This window comes from Bufo bufo, chromosome 3 (genome assembly GCF_905171765.1).
Source record: "Bufo bufo chromosome 3, aBufBuf1.1, whole genome shotgun sequence".
Classification (NCBI taxonomy): domain Eukaryota; kingdom Metazoa; phylum Chordata; class Amphibia; order Anura; family Bufonidae; genus Bufo; species Bufo bufo.
Genome location: NC_053391.1, coordinates 201,026,919 through 201,045,448, shown reverse-complemented (window position 1 = coordinate 201,045,448; position 18,530 = coordinate 201,026,919). Strand labels below are relative to the sequence as shown.

The 18,530-nt window shown below is 44.1% G+C and overlaps 1 protein-coding gene across 2 annotated transcripts in view; it reads right to left on the bottom strand.

Moving 5' to 3' along the window:
• LOC120994971 (putative helicase MOV-10) overlaps positions 1–18,530 on the bottom strand; it is a 200,747-nt gene that overhangs the window by 69,693 nt on the left and 112,524 nt on the right. For both annotated transcript variants that reach the window (XM_040423883.1, XM_040423884.1), the window contains 4 exons: positions 13,646–13,895; positions 2,695–2,802; positions 1,916–2,005; positions 425–578 (listed from right to left, as the gene is read on the bottom strand). In XM_040423883.1, the coding sequence (XP_040279817.1) occupies positions 425–578; positions 1,916–2,005; positions 2,695–2,802; positions 13,646–13,895 (602 nt within the window). The remainder of the gene's footprint in view (positions 1–424; positions 579–1,915; positions 2,006–2,694; positions 2,803–13,645; positions 13,896–18,530) is intronic.

Sequence of the window (18,530 nt, the reverse complement as noted above, 5' to 3'; positions counted from 1 at the left end):
TAACAGCATTGTTTAGGGTATATTCAAACACCGGATTTTGCCTTTGCAAAATACGCTGGATATTCAGCAACAAAATCCACCACGGTTTCTGCAGTGTTGAACTGCTGTGGCTTCCAGCGACGGCCATCTTTACACTGCACCAAGACATGTCCTTTCTTAGTACAGTCGCAGCTTTAAGCCATTGGCCACGTGAATGGCAGCCTGGCGTTTCATTGTGAACAATGGGAGGTAGACACCACACAGTAGGCAATGGAATTGGCACCTAAATCCACTGTGTGAACATACCCTTAGAGAACCAGAATCCTCCTGGATACTTAGATCATAGGTGAGAATGTGTTGAGAGGCCCTCTCAAGGTTGGTTCATTAGAGCGTACTGACCTCACAGCTATTTTGAAATTAAATAAATCAGCGGAAGCTCACTTACATCAAGAATTAGGAGATTTCTTTCTCTTTCCATTGTCTGTCGTTCTTTGTCGTATTTCCGGATGTCAATCTCCATTTGTATCTCTTCTAGGTGTAGCAGCACGTGAAATTTATCGGGATAGTTGCTAAACTCTAGGGTTGAGATCAGCAAGTTCCTGAAATAATACATTTTTATTACAGCTTTACAGTGATTATTATAGTGTTCATTTTCCTCCTAAACGCAAAATGAAGCAACTGCTGAAGAAAAACAAGGGTCTGTTCTCCTCAGGATTGGCCATGTTGAAACGTCCGTGTAATCCCCCCCCCCCCCCCCCCATATGGATCTGCAAATGCGATTGAGCTTTTTTTTCTGTTTAGCCCCTCCGTTGTACTGCTATGCCCTCTGCTCTGGCATCTAATATGCAATGACTAGTAAAGGTACCAGGAGGAGGAGACCTCAGCTCCCCTCATTGGGTGTCTTCTTCTCCTTGTCTGTGATGCTGTCAAATCACTGCAGACCACTTCACAGCCAAGGAGAAGACTAGCTGCTCTCGCGAGATTAGCGAGTACTATGTTCACTTACATTGAGATTACATTGTGAGATTTACCAAATCTTGCGAGAACAGCTTGTCTTCTCCTTGGCTGTAAAGTAGTCTGCAGTGATTAGACAGTGTCACAGACAGGATGAAGAATAGGCTCACTGAGAAGAGCTGAGGTTCTCCTCCTCCCGGTACCTTTGCTACTCAATAACATATTAAGAAAAAACAAACAAAAATAAATAAATACCAAGCACAATGGCATCTGGAGGCAGACTACAGATGAAGGTATTAGTTGTAGAAAAAAAATCCCTAGACAAGTCCTCTAATTTGCTGTTGCATGACTATTTTAGAGCTATGATTTGACTGCAAAAAAAGAAAAGAAAAGCCAAGTGAAAATAAAGTCGCAGGCAAGTCGCAGCAGTACATGGTATTAGTAGTCGTAGTGGTCTATGAGCGCAAAGCTGCACAACATAGTTGGATTATTTGCGACAGATGCATTGCATCACGACCCCATAGATCAACATTACAGATGTTGCGATTTCATGGCACCATGGAGTCCCAGCCATTACCTAGCTGAAGGCTGAAAAAACTAGCATTAAAAAAGCTCAGCCATCCTCGTTTCAATAACAGGAGAACTGCCAGCTCCCAATCAGAGGTTCGGGAGGGGGGGCATTTTGTAAACGCAGATGCACCCACGTCTTTCACAGGGTATCTTCTAAAATTGCATTTGGTGACCTTAAAATTTTACAAGGATTAACAGCATTGAATAACAAACATCTGGATTATATGAAGTCGTCGGGTGCACTACTTGGGGTCATGTTTTTTGTGACGCCAGTTGCAATGAAGCAACAAGGGCACAGGGCCCCTTTTAGTGATGTAGTAGACGGTAGTACCCAGGTGTAGGAATGCCAGAGTGGTGTAGGGTAGCCTATAATGTCCCTTTATGTTTTGTGCATGTGTCACGGTGCTCCTACCTGGATATGCTGGACCCCAGGCGTTGCCCTCCGAAAGCAGAAAAAAGAGGTAGTTGTAGTAGGGGCTGAAGAAATAACTTGAGTCCAGACCTTGTGATGAAGTTGAACACAGCTTTACTTGAATAAACATTTCTCCAACAGCTTACAGGCTTTATCTTGGTTCCCAGCAGGCTTTGGCATTAACAGTGGCAAGCAAACTCCTCTCTGCTACTTCTGTTGTTCTCTGGCTCTGCTGTGCTAACAGGCTGGCTATAGAACTCAGCTTCTTCCTTAGGCTGTACTTCACTCTGTAATCTGGTCTGTCTCTAGCTTTGTCCAAGGAACACTTTACTCCTGGTTGCAGAGGCTCCAAGCCTCTGCCTCCACATCTAGCTGAGCTGAAGGTGCTCCAGCTGGCCTGGACAGGGCTCGTCCAACAGGGACATGCTCCTGCTGCCTGCCCATAGCAGGGGGTACTCTCCACTAACTCCTAACTAGTACTCCACCCTCCCTGCAACAAGTGGGACACGCCCACCACACCACAGAGGGGGGTTAGAATGGAATGAAAGTTCCATTCTATGTAACTACAGCTCTGCCATTTATGCTGCCACCTGTTGGTGAACCAGGCACATTACATGAACATAACAGTTGCATAAGAAAATTATGAATGCACAGTGTACAGGACCTGGAAATAAATATATAGATGACATGACACTAGCCCATTAGAGAGTAGCAAGGTGCAAAGGTGGTAATGCACCTCTGGGGCGTTACATATACGTTACCTATCATTTGATGCATACCATGTAGATCTGCTGGAGAACAGTCCATTTCTTATATCATCTCTCAGGTATGAAGGTACAGGAAAATTACCAAGTGGAATCTCCTTTTCTAAGGAATAGGCTACAGACCTGAAAGAATAAATGTATAATGTATCCCTATTAGTTATGCCTCCATGTATAGCAAGACAGCAAGGTTCAGAAGCTCAAAATTAAGGCCTCATGGACACAACAGTTTTGTTTTTTCCATGCATTTCCGTGATCAGTGTTTTTGTGGATTTGATAAGGACCTATTCATTTCAATGGGGCTGCAGGCAGCAGACCGTGTGTTGTCCACATGTCCGTTCCGCAAAGAAATAGAACATTCCTCATTCTAGTAAGTCCATACTGGGGCTTTAGCCTAGGGGGAAGCCAGCATGATTAATTTTGGTACGAGGGGACGGGGAATCAGGGGTTAATGATATCTGGTAAGAGGGGTGTGTCGATAGGGGAGGGGTTAGGCCTTTATATGGGGGGGGGGGGGCAGTTTGAGGTCCGGGCGTCCATCAGTTGGTGTCTCCGAGCTGGTGTTCTACCGCTGGAGGCAAGGTGGATTTGCCATGTAGTTTGTGGGTTAAAAATAAACTTTGGGGCTTCTAGGACCTCCCTCATCTGGGTTAACTTATTGCTATTTATGATATGTATTTATGTGGTAATTAAATGGCTGCTGTGGCCGATTCAATCCGACTCTGGTTTCTGTGTTTTATTATTTGGGCAGGTGGAGACATGGGGGAGAAAAGGGGAGGTATTAGAGCTAGAGGACCCGAGGAATTAACCAATAATTTAATCAAGTAAGGCTGTACTGTGGCTTTAGCCTAGGGGGTGGCCAGCATGATTATTTTGGTGCGAGGGGACGGGGAATCAGGGGTTAATGATATCTGGTAAGAAGGATGTGTTGATAAGGGAGGGGTTAGGCTTTTATATGGGGGGCAGTTTGAGGTCTTGGTGCTTATTTAACCAAGCTAACAGGCAGAGGCTTACCTGATGGAGTCGGTGGAGGAGTTGAATAGGAGGTTGCGGGCGGCAGTGGAGACCCACGTGGCTGAAGGAACAGATGGCAAGCCTTCTGCAGGGGGAGGCGGCGGGTACGGCAGGCCCCCAGCCAAGTTCGAGACGGCCATGGCAGGTACGTCCGCCAGCATGCCTTAGTCCAAGTGAGTCCCCCAGGGTTCGACGCCAGATCGAGAGCCCCTCCAGGGACCCTCCACAAAAGGGGGAATGGCGGGCAGCTAATTTCCTCGTCCTCCTGGCGTGGGACGAACCTTACTGTGCAGCAGAACCCAGAGCAGGTCGGGGGTGTCAGCCCCCTGTCTTCACCAGAATGCAGCGTGGGAGCAGGAGCGGGAACTGTGGGCTCTCCCCCCTCTGGGGAGGACCGTTCGGCATAGGAGAGGAAGTGGCAATATGAGGACTGAGGCTATGCATGATGGGGCCAGCAGTGTGCACAGGCCTCATAGCAGTGACAGAAGACAAGGAGTTGGCCCTGCACACCTGAATGAAGAAGATGGGTGGGGGTTGTCGCAGAGCACACCCAGTATGGAGTAAGCTGGGTTGCAGTCGTTCAGCAGAGGGTCATCAGCGGGAAGAAGGGAAGACACACCTGGACGGGACGGATGTCAGGAGCCAGGACCATCGGCTGCAGGGTTGTCACACCTGTGACAGGTGTTAGAAGGTCTGAAAGACTGACTGCACATGAGTGATCTGACAGCCTCTTTTGGTTTCACTTTGTCTGTGTGTTGCTGGTATGTCCACACCTCCTGTTCAGGTGTGGATCATGTGACCTTTACCTCTCCCTATTTAGTCTGACTTTACCAATCACTCCTTGCTATGGATAGCTTCATTTAGTTTTGGAAGAGCTGGAGTGTGGTTCTTGTTGAAGTCCTGTTCATCCATCATCCTCAGAAGTTAAGTGTTCCGCTTGTTGTGTTTTGTATTCCCCCTCCCTTCCCGGGTTGTTTACAAGGCCTCAGCGAGATGCTGGTTCCTTCACCAGGGAAGGAACGGGTTGTCTCTGCCCTGTCATTACCTTTAGGGCATCCAAGGGTTACCAGGGTTTTCCAGGTTCCGGTGTATGGGCATCTTTACCATCAAGAGGTGCCCATACGGATAGGAGTTAGGGCCAGGAGCAGGGTTTTATAAGTGGTGACCCTTTTCCTTTCCTAGCAGTGAGGCCTAGTGTCTTTCCTCTTCCTTCTTGTTGTCTTTTGGTGTTCTTCCCTACTACATCCGTGACATTATCCAGAGCCAAGGTGTTGGAGGCACAGGATGATGCTCCGGACTCTTGTCCTCCGGGGAAATTGTTTGTTCCCTCCGAATTACGTAACAAAATGTTCAAGGAACATCACTGTACGGTGCTTGCTGGGCACCCTGGGAGCAGATCAACTGTCGATCTCATCTCTCGCAGATTCTGTTTGCCAGGGTTGCGTAAGTGTGTTAAAGGACTATGTGTCAGCCTGTGTTAAGATGGCACATAGTCAGCCTTCCGGATCTCTGCTTCCATTGCCCATCCCGTCCAGACCTTGGACCCATTTGTCCATTGATTTCATCACAGATTTACCGAATTCTTCGGGAAAAAACGTGATTCTGGTGGTTGTCGATCGTTTTAGTAAAATGGCACACTTTATTGCATTACCTAGTCTACCCAATGCTAAAACTCTTGCACAGGTGTTTGTCGACAACATTGTGAAACTACATGGCATTCCCTCTGATGTGGTGTCCGATAGAGGGACTCTGGAATGAGTGGGCCAGTCGGGGGTTTGCCATCTCGGGCTGGGGGATCAGTGTCAGTACAGACTCAGGCCGGGGTGGAAGAGGACAGGCCTAGGGTGGACGATGTGGCTAAAGGGGAAGTGTATGTATGCTTTGAAGGCCCTTTAGGGGCGCATTTGAAGCAGGACGTACGGGAGCGCATATGGAAGGGGGAGTATGTTGATATATTTTTATTACTCCCACTAGAGAGTTTTAATTTAGACAGGTCAAAGATGGATGAGGGAAAAAAAGGATGAGGAGGAAAGGTGCCGGTATAGATTGATCCAGTGCACTTTTTCAAATTGGTTACAGGCATTCGCCATTTTAGCGAGTGTTATTGGTGAAAAGACACCTGAGTGTTGCTCGGCCCTTTTCTGTTACTTAGATGCGATCGGGGAGGCCTACAGGGTTTATGGGGGTCTAGGTTGGCTCCGTTATGATGAGCAATTTAGGCAGAGGAAAGTGGTTCGCCCTAATATACGGTGGGACCATAAAGATATCGGTTTATGGTTAAGAGTGACTGCGCCGGGGAGGCAGGGGCAGTCCTTTCGGGGGGATTCAGGGGGGTCCGGTCAGGCTAGTCTCTAAGCAGCATCCGCCAAGAGGTTGTGCTTCCTTTTTAATGAAGAAAGCTGCAAGTTCGGCGTAAAATGCAAATTTAAACACAAGTGTTCATTTTGCGGGAGGAATCATGGAGCCAATCGATGCTTCAAAGGCAATAGACAAAAAGGGTCGGATGCCGCTGCAAAAGGGATTGACTCCAGTGCGGGTGGAAAGGATAGTGCAGTATCTAAACAGATACCCTAATCGAGAAGCGGCTGAGCTATTAATAGAGGGTTTTACTTCGGGTTTTAGTATTTCGTTGAATCCAGTACTGGTAGTTTGTTTGCGTAAAAATTTGTGTTCAGCTTTAGAGCATTCAGAAGTGGTGTCCGAGAAATTGGAGAAGCAGGTTCTGTTGGGTAGGATGGATGGTCCGTTTGCAGAACCACTGTTAGTTAATTTAAGGGTTTCACCATTGGGGGTAGTGTCCAAGAAAGAGTCGAACATGTTTTGGCTGATTCACCATTTGTCATTTCCAAAAGGGGCGTTGGTCAATGATGGCATCAATCCTGAACTTTGTTTAGTTGCATGGGTATGAAAATTGGGCCCAGGTACTTTACTGGTTAAGACAGACATTGAGGCTGCTTTTTGCCTCCTTCCGGTTAACCCTGATAGTTTAAATATGTTAGGTTGTTTTTGGGATGGGGGGTATTTTGTAGACAGGTGTTTGCCAATGGGATGCTCTTTGTCATGCGCTTATTTCCTGGAATGGGTGGTGGCGGATGTGGCTGGCTGTTCGTCCATTATCCATTACTTGGATGATTTTCTTTGTTTAGGCCCAGCGGATTCGCGGGTTTGTTCTTTGCTGTTAAGTACATTGCAGTTGATTTTTTCGCGTTTTATTGGGGTGCTGTTAGCAGAAGAAAAGACAGTTGATCAGTCGACGGAATTGAGTTTTTTGGGTATGGTAATAAATATGGAAAAAATTAAGTGTCGGCTTACTGACAAGAAAGTGTGTGACTTACGGGTGGAATTTAAAAAAAGCTGGTAAGTCGCCCAAAATTTATTTGCAAGAGCTACAGTCTCTATTGGGGAAGTTGAACTTTGCGTGCCGAATTATTCCAATAGGCCAGATATTTTGTCGGTGGTTAGTGGAGGCTACTGCAGGGGTATCGGCTCTGCATCATTTTATTAGGTTAGGTCGGGAATTGAGGAGAGATCTGGAAGTTTGGGCTGGTTTGCTAAAGAATTTCAATGGCACAGTGTTGGTTATGGGTGATGCGGTTGACAGTTTTGATTTTGAGTTATTTTCGGATGCAGCTGGGCTGGTTGGATTCAGGGTTTATTGTCACAGGCAGTGGTGCGCTGGTCATTAGCCGGATTCATGGGTTATACGGGGTTGGGTGCGGAATTTGGAATTTGTGGAATTTGGCTCTACTAGAGCTTTTTCCGATAGTGGTGGTTTTATGGGGCGATAAATTCAGGAACAGGAAGATTCGTTTTCATTGTGATAATCTGGGGGTGGTGCAGGCGATCAATAGTTTGACAGTACTTTACAAATTATCTTTTAGAGAGTGTACCTATACAAGCTCTGTCTGTACAGGTTGCAGTTATCTTGCTACAGTCCAGCACATTTGCTACCATACGGTGCTATTTCTAAGATAGTGCTGGGAATATCCGGGGGTGTGGTTGAGTAGCCCTACACGCTTCCGCCCAAATTAATTGGTTCCCGTGCCCCATTTACATAGTTTGACAATACGCGCAAATCCCGATGTAGTCGCGGTCACTCAGAGGTGTTTGCTAGACACGTCACTTGATCCGATTACATGATGGATCATGTGACAGATCATGTGTCCCAAGGGGCGGATTCTCAGGCCGCCCGCGCTTGGTTTAAAAAACAGCATAGGGCGGCTTCTAAAGCGCAGCTGCCACAAGCAGGATGCCAAACGCTGCCACATGTTTACCAGCACATGAATTTGCGGATGGAGGTAGAAGGATGTATCGCGCATGACCAATGCCGAACTCTGCCTTCACCCATCAGACCTAAGTCGGTAAGCAATTCTTGGGTTATAGTATTATAAGTCCCCTGATGATTTGGCCTACTAACCAATGAAACGCATTGGGACATCTTGTTTGATGAATAATAGGGTCTCCCTGTTGCTCTCCCTGACAAAGCTGGGCAGTCAATGCTGCATAGGGACAGACAGGGACACCTAGACTGGAAGGGAGTGTGGCTCAGAGGAGTCGCCCTTGTGAGGGTGAGTGATACTGCTCCCTGAGCACTAGGTCCTTAATATATGTAGGTATAATAGGGCTTTGTAGGGGAAAATACCCAGTTAGAGGATCCCCAGGACCCCAAATGCACCCTAGTTGGCTGTCATTATCTAAAATATATATTACATTTCAGGACGTCAATCTGGTAAGACGGCTCCCTTTGCTTTGTTTGTGCACTGGTAATTACGCACTTTTTGTGCGCCACTTTTTATATGTGAATGTGTATATTTAGGGTCTATTTTAATTTAAATATTAATAAGAGTTAAGTATTAATAAGGTCACCTACTTTAATTGTTCAGCATATAATAAAGCCTGGAGTATTTGGGAACAGTGGTGTGAGATAATGGGGCTGCGGGTAGATGAGGGGCATGTTAGAGAAGAGGGTTGATCAGTAGCGCAATTAAATAGATGCATTTCGGGATGGGCATCAACTGGGATTTCAGAGGGACGTCATGGTCGTGCGGTGGCATGGGTCTCGAGGTATGTTGTGGGGGGGTGTTTTGAAAGAGGTACACAGTTTTACAAGTCTGGATAGGTCCCCTGACATTTTAGTTCTGCGTGTAGGGGCAAATTATTTAGTGATTAAGCCGGTTAGGGAGTTGATTATGGATATAAAATTTGACCTTTTGAGGTTATGGTCGTTGTTTCCAGCCATGATTACAGTGTGGTCTGACATTATACTTCGTCGAACATGGCAGGAGGCGAGTTCAGTGGAACGTATTAATAAGGTTCGCATTAAGGTGAACAGGGCGATAGGCAAGTTTGTGGCCAGGAACGGGGCAGTGGCTGTCAGGCATTTTGAATTAGAGTTGGGGGTGGGTGAATTTTGGAGGTCAGACGGGGTTCACCTTAATGCGGTGGGCATCGACTTGTGGTCTCTGGGTCTTCAAGGGGGATCGAGAGGGCTTTAGGTTTGTGGAGGAAAGCGCAATCTTGAGGGTCTCAAGTTGCGCGTTGTTGGCGGTGGGAGGTCCTCAAAGCTGGTGGTATGGGTTGGTTCTTGAGAATGGGAGGGCCTCAATGGTGGGGCTGGACTCTCATGTTTGGGCACTTGGTTGGTTCGATGAGGCGTCCATCAGTTGGTGTCTCCGAGCTGGTGTTCTACAGCTGGAGGCAAGGTGGATTTGCCATGTTGTTTGTGGGTTAATAATAAACTTTGGGGCTTCTAGGACCTCCCTTGTCTGGGTTAACTTATTGTTATTTATGATATGTTTTTACGTGTTAATAAAACGGCTGCTGTGGCCGATTCAATCCGACTCTGTTTTCAGTGTTTTATTATTTAGGCAGGTGGGGACATGGAGGAGAAAAGGGGAGGTATTAGAGCAAGAGCACCCAAGGAATTACCGAATAATTTAATCATGTCCGTTTTGCAGACATAAATAGGCATTTTGACAATAGGGCCCGCAGAAATTGCGGGGTGCACATGGGCAGTATCCATATTTTGTGGATCCGTGGTTTAAGGACCGCAAAATACATTCAATCGTGTTCATGATGGCCCACAACTATTATTAGATTAACCCAGAGAACATTACAGTACATTAATAACTGATAAACCACATGCACAGAATTCACACCAACAAGAATGCATCCAGCGCCTCATAAGCAAGCATTAAAGGTTTATTCTGGTTACTAAAAAATACTGCTCTGCAATGTGCTCTACTATCTCAGGTTGTCCCATACAGAATAAATGCATGGCACATGCATGACCTGCCACTCCACCTCTATAGGGGGCAGCAGTTAGACCTGTACCAATTAAAGGAGCTCTGTCACCACCCTGGACAGTTTTTAACCATTTGCATGGCATTGTAGCTCTACTATTGCCATTTTAAAATATACCTTTATGTCCTGATCACTCCTATTTTGCCCCTGAAAAACGGGATTTTATAATTATGCTAATACGGTTAAAAGAGCCCAAGGAGCAGTAGTAATCCCTACCGGAGCCCAGCCGCACCCATCAGAACGGAGCCCTGATCCTCCTCTTCTCTCCACCTCCTAGCCTCAGTGATGTCATCATGCCTCTGCAAATCTCACACCGAAGAACACCTCATTTAGGCCCCTTTCACACGGGCGAGTATTCTGAGCGGGTGCAATGCGTGAGTTGAACGCATTGCACCCGCACTGAATCCTGACCCATTCATTTCTATGGGGCTGTGCACATGAGCTGTGATTTTCACGCATCACTTCATTGTGTGAAAATCGCAGCAAGTTTTTTTCACGCAACACAGGCCCCATAGAAGTGAATGGGGCCGCGTGAAAAATGCAAGCATCCGCAAGCAAGTGCGGATGCGGTGCGATTTTCACGCATGGTTGCTAGGTGACGATCGGGCTGGGGACCCGATCTGTATTATTTTCCCTTATAACATGGTTATAAGGGAAAATAATAGCATTCTGAATACAGAATGCAAAGTAAAATAGTGATGGAGGGGTTAAAAAAATTAATAAAATTAACTCACCGAGTCCACTTGATTGCGTAGTTGCGGATCTCTGTCTTCTTCTGTAATGTTGAGCTGCCGGATAAGGACCTGTGGTGACGTCACATCACATGATCCAATCACATGGTCCCTCACCGTGGTGATGAACCATGTGATTGGACCATGTGATGAGCACAGTGACGTCATCAAAGGTCCTATTCCTGTGCACAGCAAAGAAGAAGACAGAAGAGATGCCGGCTGCGCGATCAAGTGGATTAAGGTGAGTTAAATTATTATAATTTTTTTAAGCCCTATTTGACTAAGCATTCTGTATTCAGAATGCTATTATTTTCCCTTATAACCATGTTATAAGGGAAAATAATACAATCTACAGAAAACCTAACCCAAACCCGAACTTCTGTGAAGAAGTTCGGGTTTGGGTACCAAACATGCCGATTTTTCTCACGCGCGTGCAAAACGCATTACAATGTTTTGCACTCGCGCGGAAAAATCGTGCATGTTCCTGCAACGCACCCGCACCTTTTTCTGCAACGTCCGTGTGAAACCAGCCTTATACGTGCACCGGCTGTGACCCTTGGGCAGCGGCTTCTTCCACTGAACTGCATATTCTTCTGGCAGATGTGCAGGTCAGTGAATGAAGACACTGCCCTAGAAGGTAACAGAAGGCTAGAAGGTGGAGAGAAAAAGAGAAGGAGCGGGGCTCCGTTCTGATGGGCGGAAAATGGATCCTGAACTTTGAGCATCAGTTATGATCAGTTTGCAGGCAGGACTTTTTCTCCTGTCAAAAATAACTGATCCAACGGAACTGACACAAACTGATCATAACTGATGCTCAAAAAAGATGGATCAGTTATTTTAAGTGCAAACTGATGCTACCTGAGAGCATGAGGGTACTTTCACACTAGCGTTAAAGTTTTCCGGTATTGAGTTCCGTCATAGGGGCTCACTACCAGAAAAAAAAACACATCAATTTGTCCTAATGCATTCTGAATGGAAAGCAATCCATTCAGTATGCATCAGGATGTCTTCCGTTCCGTCCCTTTACGGTATTTGTCCAAAGAAAATACCGCAGCATGCTGCAGTTTTTTCTCCGGCTAAAATTCCGGAACACTTGCCGGAATGCCGGATCCGGTATTATTTTCCATTTAAATGTATTAATGCCGGATCCGGTACCAATGCCAAACCGGTCATGCTGGAGGATGTTGCAGGCAGCAGAACGTTCTCCACGGCGTCTCCAGACTCCGTCACGTCTGTCACATGTGCTCAGTGTGAACCTGCTTTCATCTGTGAAGAGCACAGGGGGCGCCAGTGGCGAATTTGCCAATCTTGGTGTTCTCTGGCTAATGCCAAACGTCCTGCACGGTGTTGGGCTGTAAGCACAACCCCGACCTGTGGACGTCGGGCCCTCATATCACCCTCATGGAGTCTGTTTCTGACCGTTTGAGCAGACACATGCACATTTGTGGCCTGCTGGAGGTCATTTTGCAGGGCTCTGGCAGTGCTCCTCCTGTTCCTCCTTGCACAAATGCGGAGGTAGCGGTCCTGCTGCTGGGTTGTTGCCCTCCTACGACCTCCTCCACATCTCCTGATGTACTGGCCTGTCTCCTGGTAGCGCCTCCATGCTCTGGACACTACGCTGACAGACACAGCAAACCTTCTTGCCACAGCTCGCATTGATCTGCCATCCTGGATAAGCTGCACTACCTGAGCCACTTGTGTGGGTTGTAGACTCCGCCTCATGCTACCACTAGAGTGAAAGCACCGCCAGCATTCAAAAGTGACCAAAACATGAGCCAGGAAGCATAGGAACTGAGAAGTGGTCTGTGGTCACCACCTGCAGAACCACTCCTTTATTGGGGGTGTCTTGCTAATTGCCTATAATTTCCACCTGTTGTCTATCCCATTTGCACAACAGCATGTGAAATTTATTGTCACTCAGTGTTGCTTCCTAAGTGGACAGTTTGATTTCACAGAAGTGTGATTGACTTGGAGTTACATTGTGTTGTTTAAGTGTTCCCTTCATTTTTTTGAGCAGTGTATATCACTCTTACCTCTCTCTGTTCTGTAATTTCTTTAAAAATCATACTTTCTCAGAGTGCTTCTCTCAGAGTGCCTGCGCCGAGTCTCCAGCAGAATGGATGAGGAGGACGTCGGCAGTTTTTTTTATCGACAATGACCTGCTCATCCAGATGGTGGAGGAGCGTCCACCGTTGTGGCACCACACCACCACACAGACTACCAAGCAACCTGGCTCCTCTGGCACGAAATATATGAGGCAACTGAGCCTAATTGGGAGGACAACAGGATCAGTGCCGTATTTAAGGTGGCTTACGTATCCGGAAAAATTGATTTCCAATTACATATGGTTTGCCGGATCCGGCAGGCATTTCCGGCAACGGACTAACAGATCCGGGGGGGGGGGGAAACTATCCGTTTGCATGCGGTTTGACGGATCCGGCAGGCATTTCCGGCAATGGAACTGCATGCCGTAGTCCAAAAACAATAGTTTGAAAGTACCCTAACTAATGCTCCATATATAGGATCTGTTATTTATTTATTTATTTATTTATTTATTTTCTGTTCTTCTGGTGGATCAGAAGAACTGGAAGCTAAATGATGATGTGAACTCTCCCTAACTGGAATAAACTCCAAACAAAAAAACTGAGAGGTCTCACTGGATTCCCGTGCATTCATCAGAAGGCAAGGTGATCAGTGCTGTCCCAGTCTCACCCTAGTGTCCTACAGCTAGCGCTCAGCTTGCTGCCTCATTGATACCTCTCGCCCTTGTACAAAGTAACCATTCAATCACCCTTACTTGCTCCCAAATATATGCAGCATTATGCATTTCAAGCCATTAAAAATTAACCCTAGTAAATTACCATCTAGATGCTCCAGGTAAATATTAGTTTGCATTTATTATGGAAGGAACTGAATCTGACCTGTCAGGTTGGATTCCATCATCCTCAATTCTTTCCAAGGTCCTTGTAAGATTCCTTTGATAGGGAATGTATCTGGAAGTTGGTGCCAGGTCATCAGCTAATCTACTGTTAGAAACTGCAGAGATGAACCTCCCAATAAGAAATTTCTGCCTGGACTCCACATTTCCTCTTGTGAATTCAAATACAATAGTTACAGGGAAATAGCCGTAATAAGCCGTTTCAGCCGTCACAGTAACATCATATACATCTCCTAGGTTGAAGGAAAGACCAAGAACATGCAGTTAAAATCATATTATTTAATTATTTTTATGTGATACAAATGACGAGTTTTAATACCTTCAATGTATGGAAATGTCATTACAAATTTAATTGTCATTTGTATAACTGTCAAAGTGAATTTTAACTCTGACATTGTTAATTTTATTACATCTTATTCAAAATAAAAAATTTACAGGAAAAGCAAAAAAAAAAAATCAATGCTCTTAAAAAGGGTGAAACCTGTAGTTTTAAAGGGGCTGGCAACTTTCTGGCTACCGTTGACCACCGTATGATGACTATATGGCACTTACTATATGTCACTTACCTTGGGCAAATCTTCTGTGCTGTTGGCATAAAGGCCCTGTCCATAAGCTGGTCGCTCCTCTCGAATTACTCAGCGGCCTCCATTCTAACACACTGTCTGCACTAAACTCACAACAGCGCAAGTGTAGTGTATTTGAATGGAGGAGACTGAGTGATTTACCTGGTCACAAGACCCTCCATCAGCAGCCATTTTATGGACAGTGTAGCTGGCCAGCTAAGACCTGTCCTAGGTTGCTAATATAGCTTATATATTTATACAGTTAGACCTGCCAATAACCTTAACTCCTTTAGGACACAGCCTTATTTCACCTTAAGGACCAGGCCATTTTTTGCAAATCTGACCAGTGTCACTTTGAGTGGTGATAACTTTAAAACGCTTTGACTTATCCAGGCCATTCTGAGATTGTTTTTTGGCACATATTTTACTTCATGACACTCGTAAAATGAAGTAAAAAAAAATAAAAAATTATTTATAAAAAAAAATACCAAATTTGCAAATTTTTTTTTAAAAAATTGCTAATTTCTAAGTTTCAATTTCTCTACTTCTATAATACATAGTAATACCTCCAAAAATAGTTATTACTTTACATTCCTTATATGTCTACTTCATGTTTGGATCATTTTGGGAATGATATTTTATTTTTTGGGGATGTTACAAGGCTTAGAAGTTTAGAAGCAAATCTTGAAATTTTTCAGAAATTTTCAAAAACCCAATTTTTAGGGACCAGTTAAGGTCTGAAGTCACTTTGCGAGGCTTACATAATAGAAACCACCCAAAAATGACCCCATTCTAGAAACTACACCCCTCAAGGTATTCAAAACTGATTTTACAAACGTCGTTAACCCTTTAGGTGTTCCACAAGAATTCATGGAAAATAGAGATACAATTTCAAAATTTCACTTTTTTGGCAGATTTTCCATTTTAATATTTTTTTTACTTTTACAAAGCAAGGGTTAACAGCCAAACAAAACTCAATATTTATGGCCCTGATTCTGTAGTTTACAGAAACACCCCATATGTGGTCGTAAACTACTGTATGGGCACACGGCAGGGCGCAGAAAGAAAGGAATGCCATACGGTTTTTGGAAGGCAGATTTTGCTAGACTGTTTTTTTGGACACCATGTCCCATTTGAAGCCCCCCTGATGCAACCCTAGAGTAGAAACTCCATAAAAGTGACCCCATCTAGGAAACTATGGGATAAGGTGGTTGATGTTTTGGGACTATTTTAGGGTAAATATGATTTTTGGTTGCTCTATATTACACTTTTTTGACCCCATCTAAGAAACTACACCCCTCAAGGTATTCAAAACTGATTTTACAAACGTCGTTAACCCTTTAGGTGTTCCACAAGAGTTATTGGCAAATGGAGATGACATTTCAAAATGTCAATTTTTTGGAAAATTTTCCATTTTAATCCATTTTTTTCCAGTAACAGAGCAAGGGTTAACAGCCAAGCAAAACTCAATATTTATTGCCCGGATTCTGTAGTTTACAGAAACACCTCATATGTGGTCGTAAACTGCTGTACAGGCACACGGTAGGGTGCAGAAGGAAAGGAATGCCATACGGTTTTTGGAAGGTACATTTTGCTGGACTGTTTTTTTTTTACACCATGTCCCATTTGAAGCCCCCCTGATGCACCCCTAGAGTAGAAATTCCAAAAAAGTGACCCCATTTTAGAAAATACGGGATAGGGTAGAAGTTTTGTTGGTACTAGTTTAGGGTACATATGATTTTTGGTTGCTCTATATTACACTTTTTGTGAGGCAAGGTAACAAGAAATAGCTGTTTTGGCACAGTTTTTATTTTTTGTTATTTACAACATTCATCTGACAGGTTAGATCATGTGGTATTTTTATAGACCAAGTTGTCACGGATGCGGCGATACCTAATATGTATACTTTTTTTTATTTATGTAAGTTTTACACAATGATTTATTTTTTGAAACAAAAAAAATCATGTTTTAGTGTTTCCATAGTCTGAGAGCCATAATTCTATAAGTTTTTGGGCGATTACCTTGGGTAGGGTATGATTTTTGCGGGATGAGATGACGGTTTGATTGGCACTATTTTGGGGTGCATATGACTTTTTGATCGCGGTGATACCTAATTTGTATACTTTTTTTGCCCACTATTTTTTACCAATTTTTTTTACTTTATTTGGGGAAAATGACGTTTTAGTTTATTTTTACTTGAAACTTTTAATTTTTTGGGGGGAAAACTTTATTTTTCAACTTTTTTTTTCACTTTATTTTTTGTCCCACTTTGGGACTTGAACTTTTGGGGTCTAATCCTTTTACAATGCATTCCAATACTTCTGTATTGGAATGCATTGTAAAGGGATTAGACCCCCAAAAGTTCATCGGAAATACACATGACGTACCGGTACGTCATGTGTCCTTAAGTACCAGGACAACATGCTGTAACGGTACGTCATGTGTCCTGAAGAGGTTAATACAGTTCCTATGTTTATATGTTAAAGACAAAAGCAGAGTTATTTACTGTGACTTCATGTTTTGGATGTCATATAACAGTTATATATTGTGTTCACAGAAGCAGAAAAGATAATATGCCTTTAAGATTCATTATATGAATGTAAGGTAAGCTCAATGACACAGCAGACACAACAGAAATCATAGAGCTAAACTGTTGTTACTGAGCAGGAGGTAAGACCAATCATAGCCAGCCTCACACTGAGCAGGAATCACAGCCAATCTTACACGGCAGTGTTATATATGAAGAAAAGTTGAAGTTAATAAAGAAGTTATTTCAAGCATTTAGTGTGCTCTTTAAACCTACTGTTTCCATAGAACGGCGCTAGAGGAATTACAGAGTATAGACCGTCTGGTTAGACTAAAAAGTTAGAGATATCAACATTTTTCTAATGCTACAGTGCAAAAGTCACTTCATAGTGCTGCGCCTGCCCCAGTGGAACTATTACCCTCAGAGGGCGAAGCGATAGCGCAGCTAAAGGTCTAGACCTATGAGAGCAAGTTCAAAGTCACTACTAGGATCACTAGAGAGACAGAACCGACAAATTTTCAGACTACCTTCAAATGTATGTTCTGTGGAGAGAACCACTTAATACACAAGTGCCAACAATTGAAGGAGAAGTCCCCAGATGAAAAGAAAAGGTTTGTACTTGAGAACCAACTGTGTTTCGGATGCCTAAGAAAAGGCCATGTTACTAAGGAGTGTAAGAAAAAGGCCACATGCAGCGTTTGCAAAGGACGCCATCCTATAGCACTACATGAAGAACGTCCAAAGAAAGATAAATCTTCAATACCTAAAGATACTGAGGAAGAAAATAAAGTATTGGTATTCTTTTGCAGAGTGAGGGAAGCATAAAGCAATGGCCCATCAATGGTTGTACCAGTGTGCATTTCAAATCCTAAAAGGAGGAACAAAAAGGTTCAACTGGATTCCCAAAATGACGTCACCTTCATTGATCAAGAAATCTGCAAGAAATTACAAGTGGCTACAGAACAAGTGAAGCTCAAACTCACCACATTGACGGGGAGAGACACATTAGTGAACAGTTAAAGGGTCAAAGGACTGAGAGTTAGAGGACTTCATTCAAACTTCACATTAGATCTACCTCCAGCTTATACAAAAGATGATATACCTCTAGATCGAGATCGCATACCTACCTGTGAAACAGCCAATAAATGGGAGCACCTATCTGTCATATCTCATGAAATATCCCCGCTGAAGGAGTTTGGTGTTGCACTGTTGATAGGCTACGATTGTCCCGAAGCCTTGGTACCACGAAAGGTAATCACAGGACGAAAGAGTGAACCCTACGCTGTTCAAACTGATCTAGGATGGGGTGTTGGAGGAAAACAGCAGATCGCAAACTCAAGACAGGTGACAGGTTTGTGTCATCGAATATCTGTCAAAGAGTTACCAACTGTAAGTCCAGCAAAAGTAATCAAGATCCTTGAATCTGACTTTGCAGATATAAGCTCTAAAAAAAGAGTGTATACCAAGAAGACATAAAGTTCGTACACACTCTAGAAGAAAGTATTATGCAGAATCAACAAGATCATCTTGAACTACCCTTACCCTTGCCCTAGCAAGATTTAAATGTTTGAAGAAAAGGATGGGAAGAGATCCCAAACTCAAGAATGATTATTTGAAATTCATGGAAGGCATCCTCGAAGAAGGACATGCAGAGATATTTAATAACCAACCTAAAGAAGGAGAAGTGTGGTACATCCCACATCAAGGTGTTTACCACTCAAAGAAAGCAGATAAGATTAGAGTAGTATTTGATTGCTCAGCAAAGTATGATGGTGTTG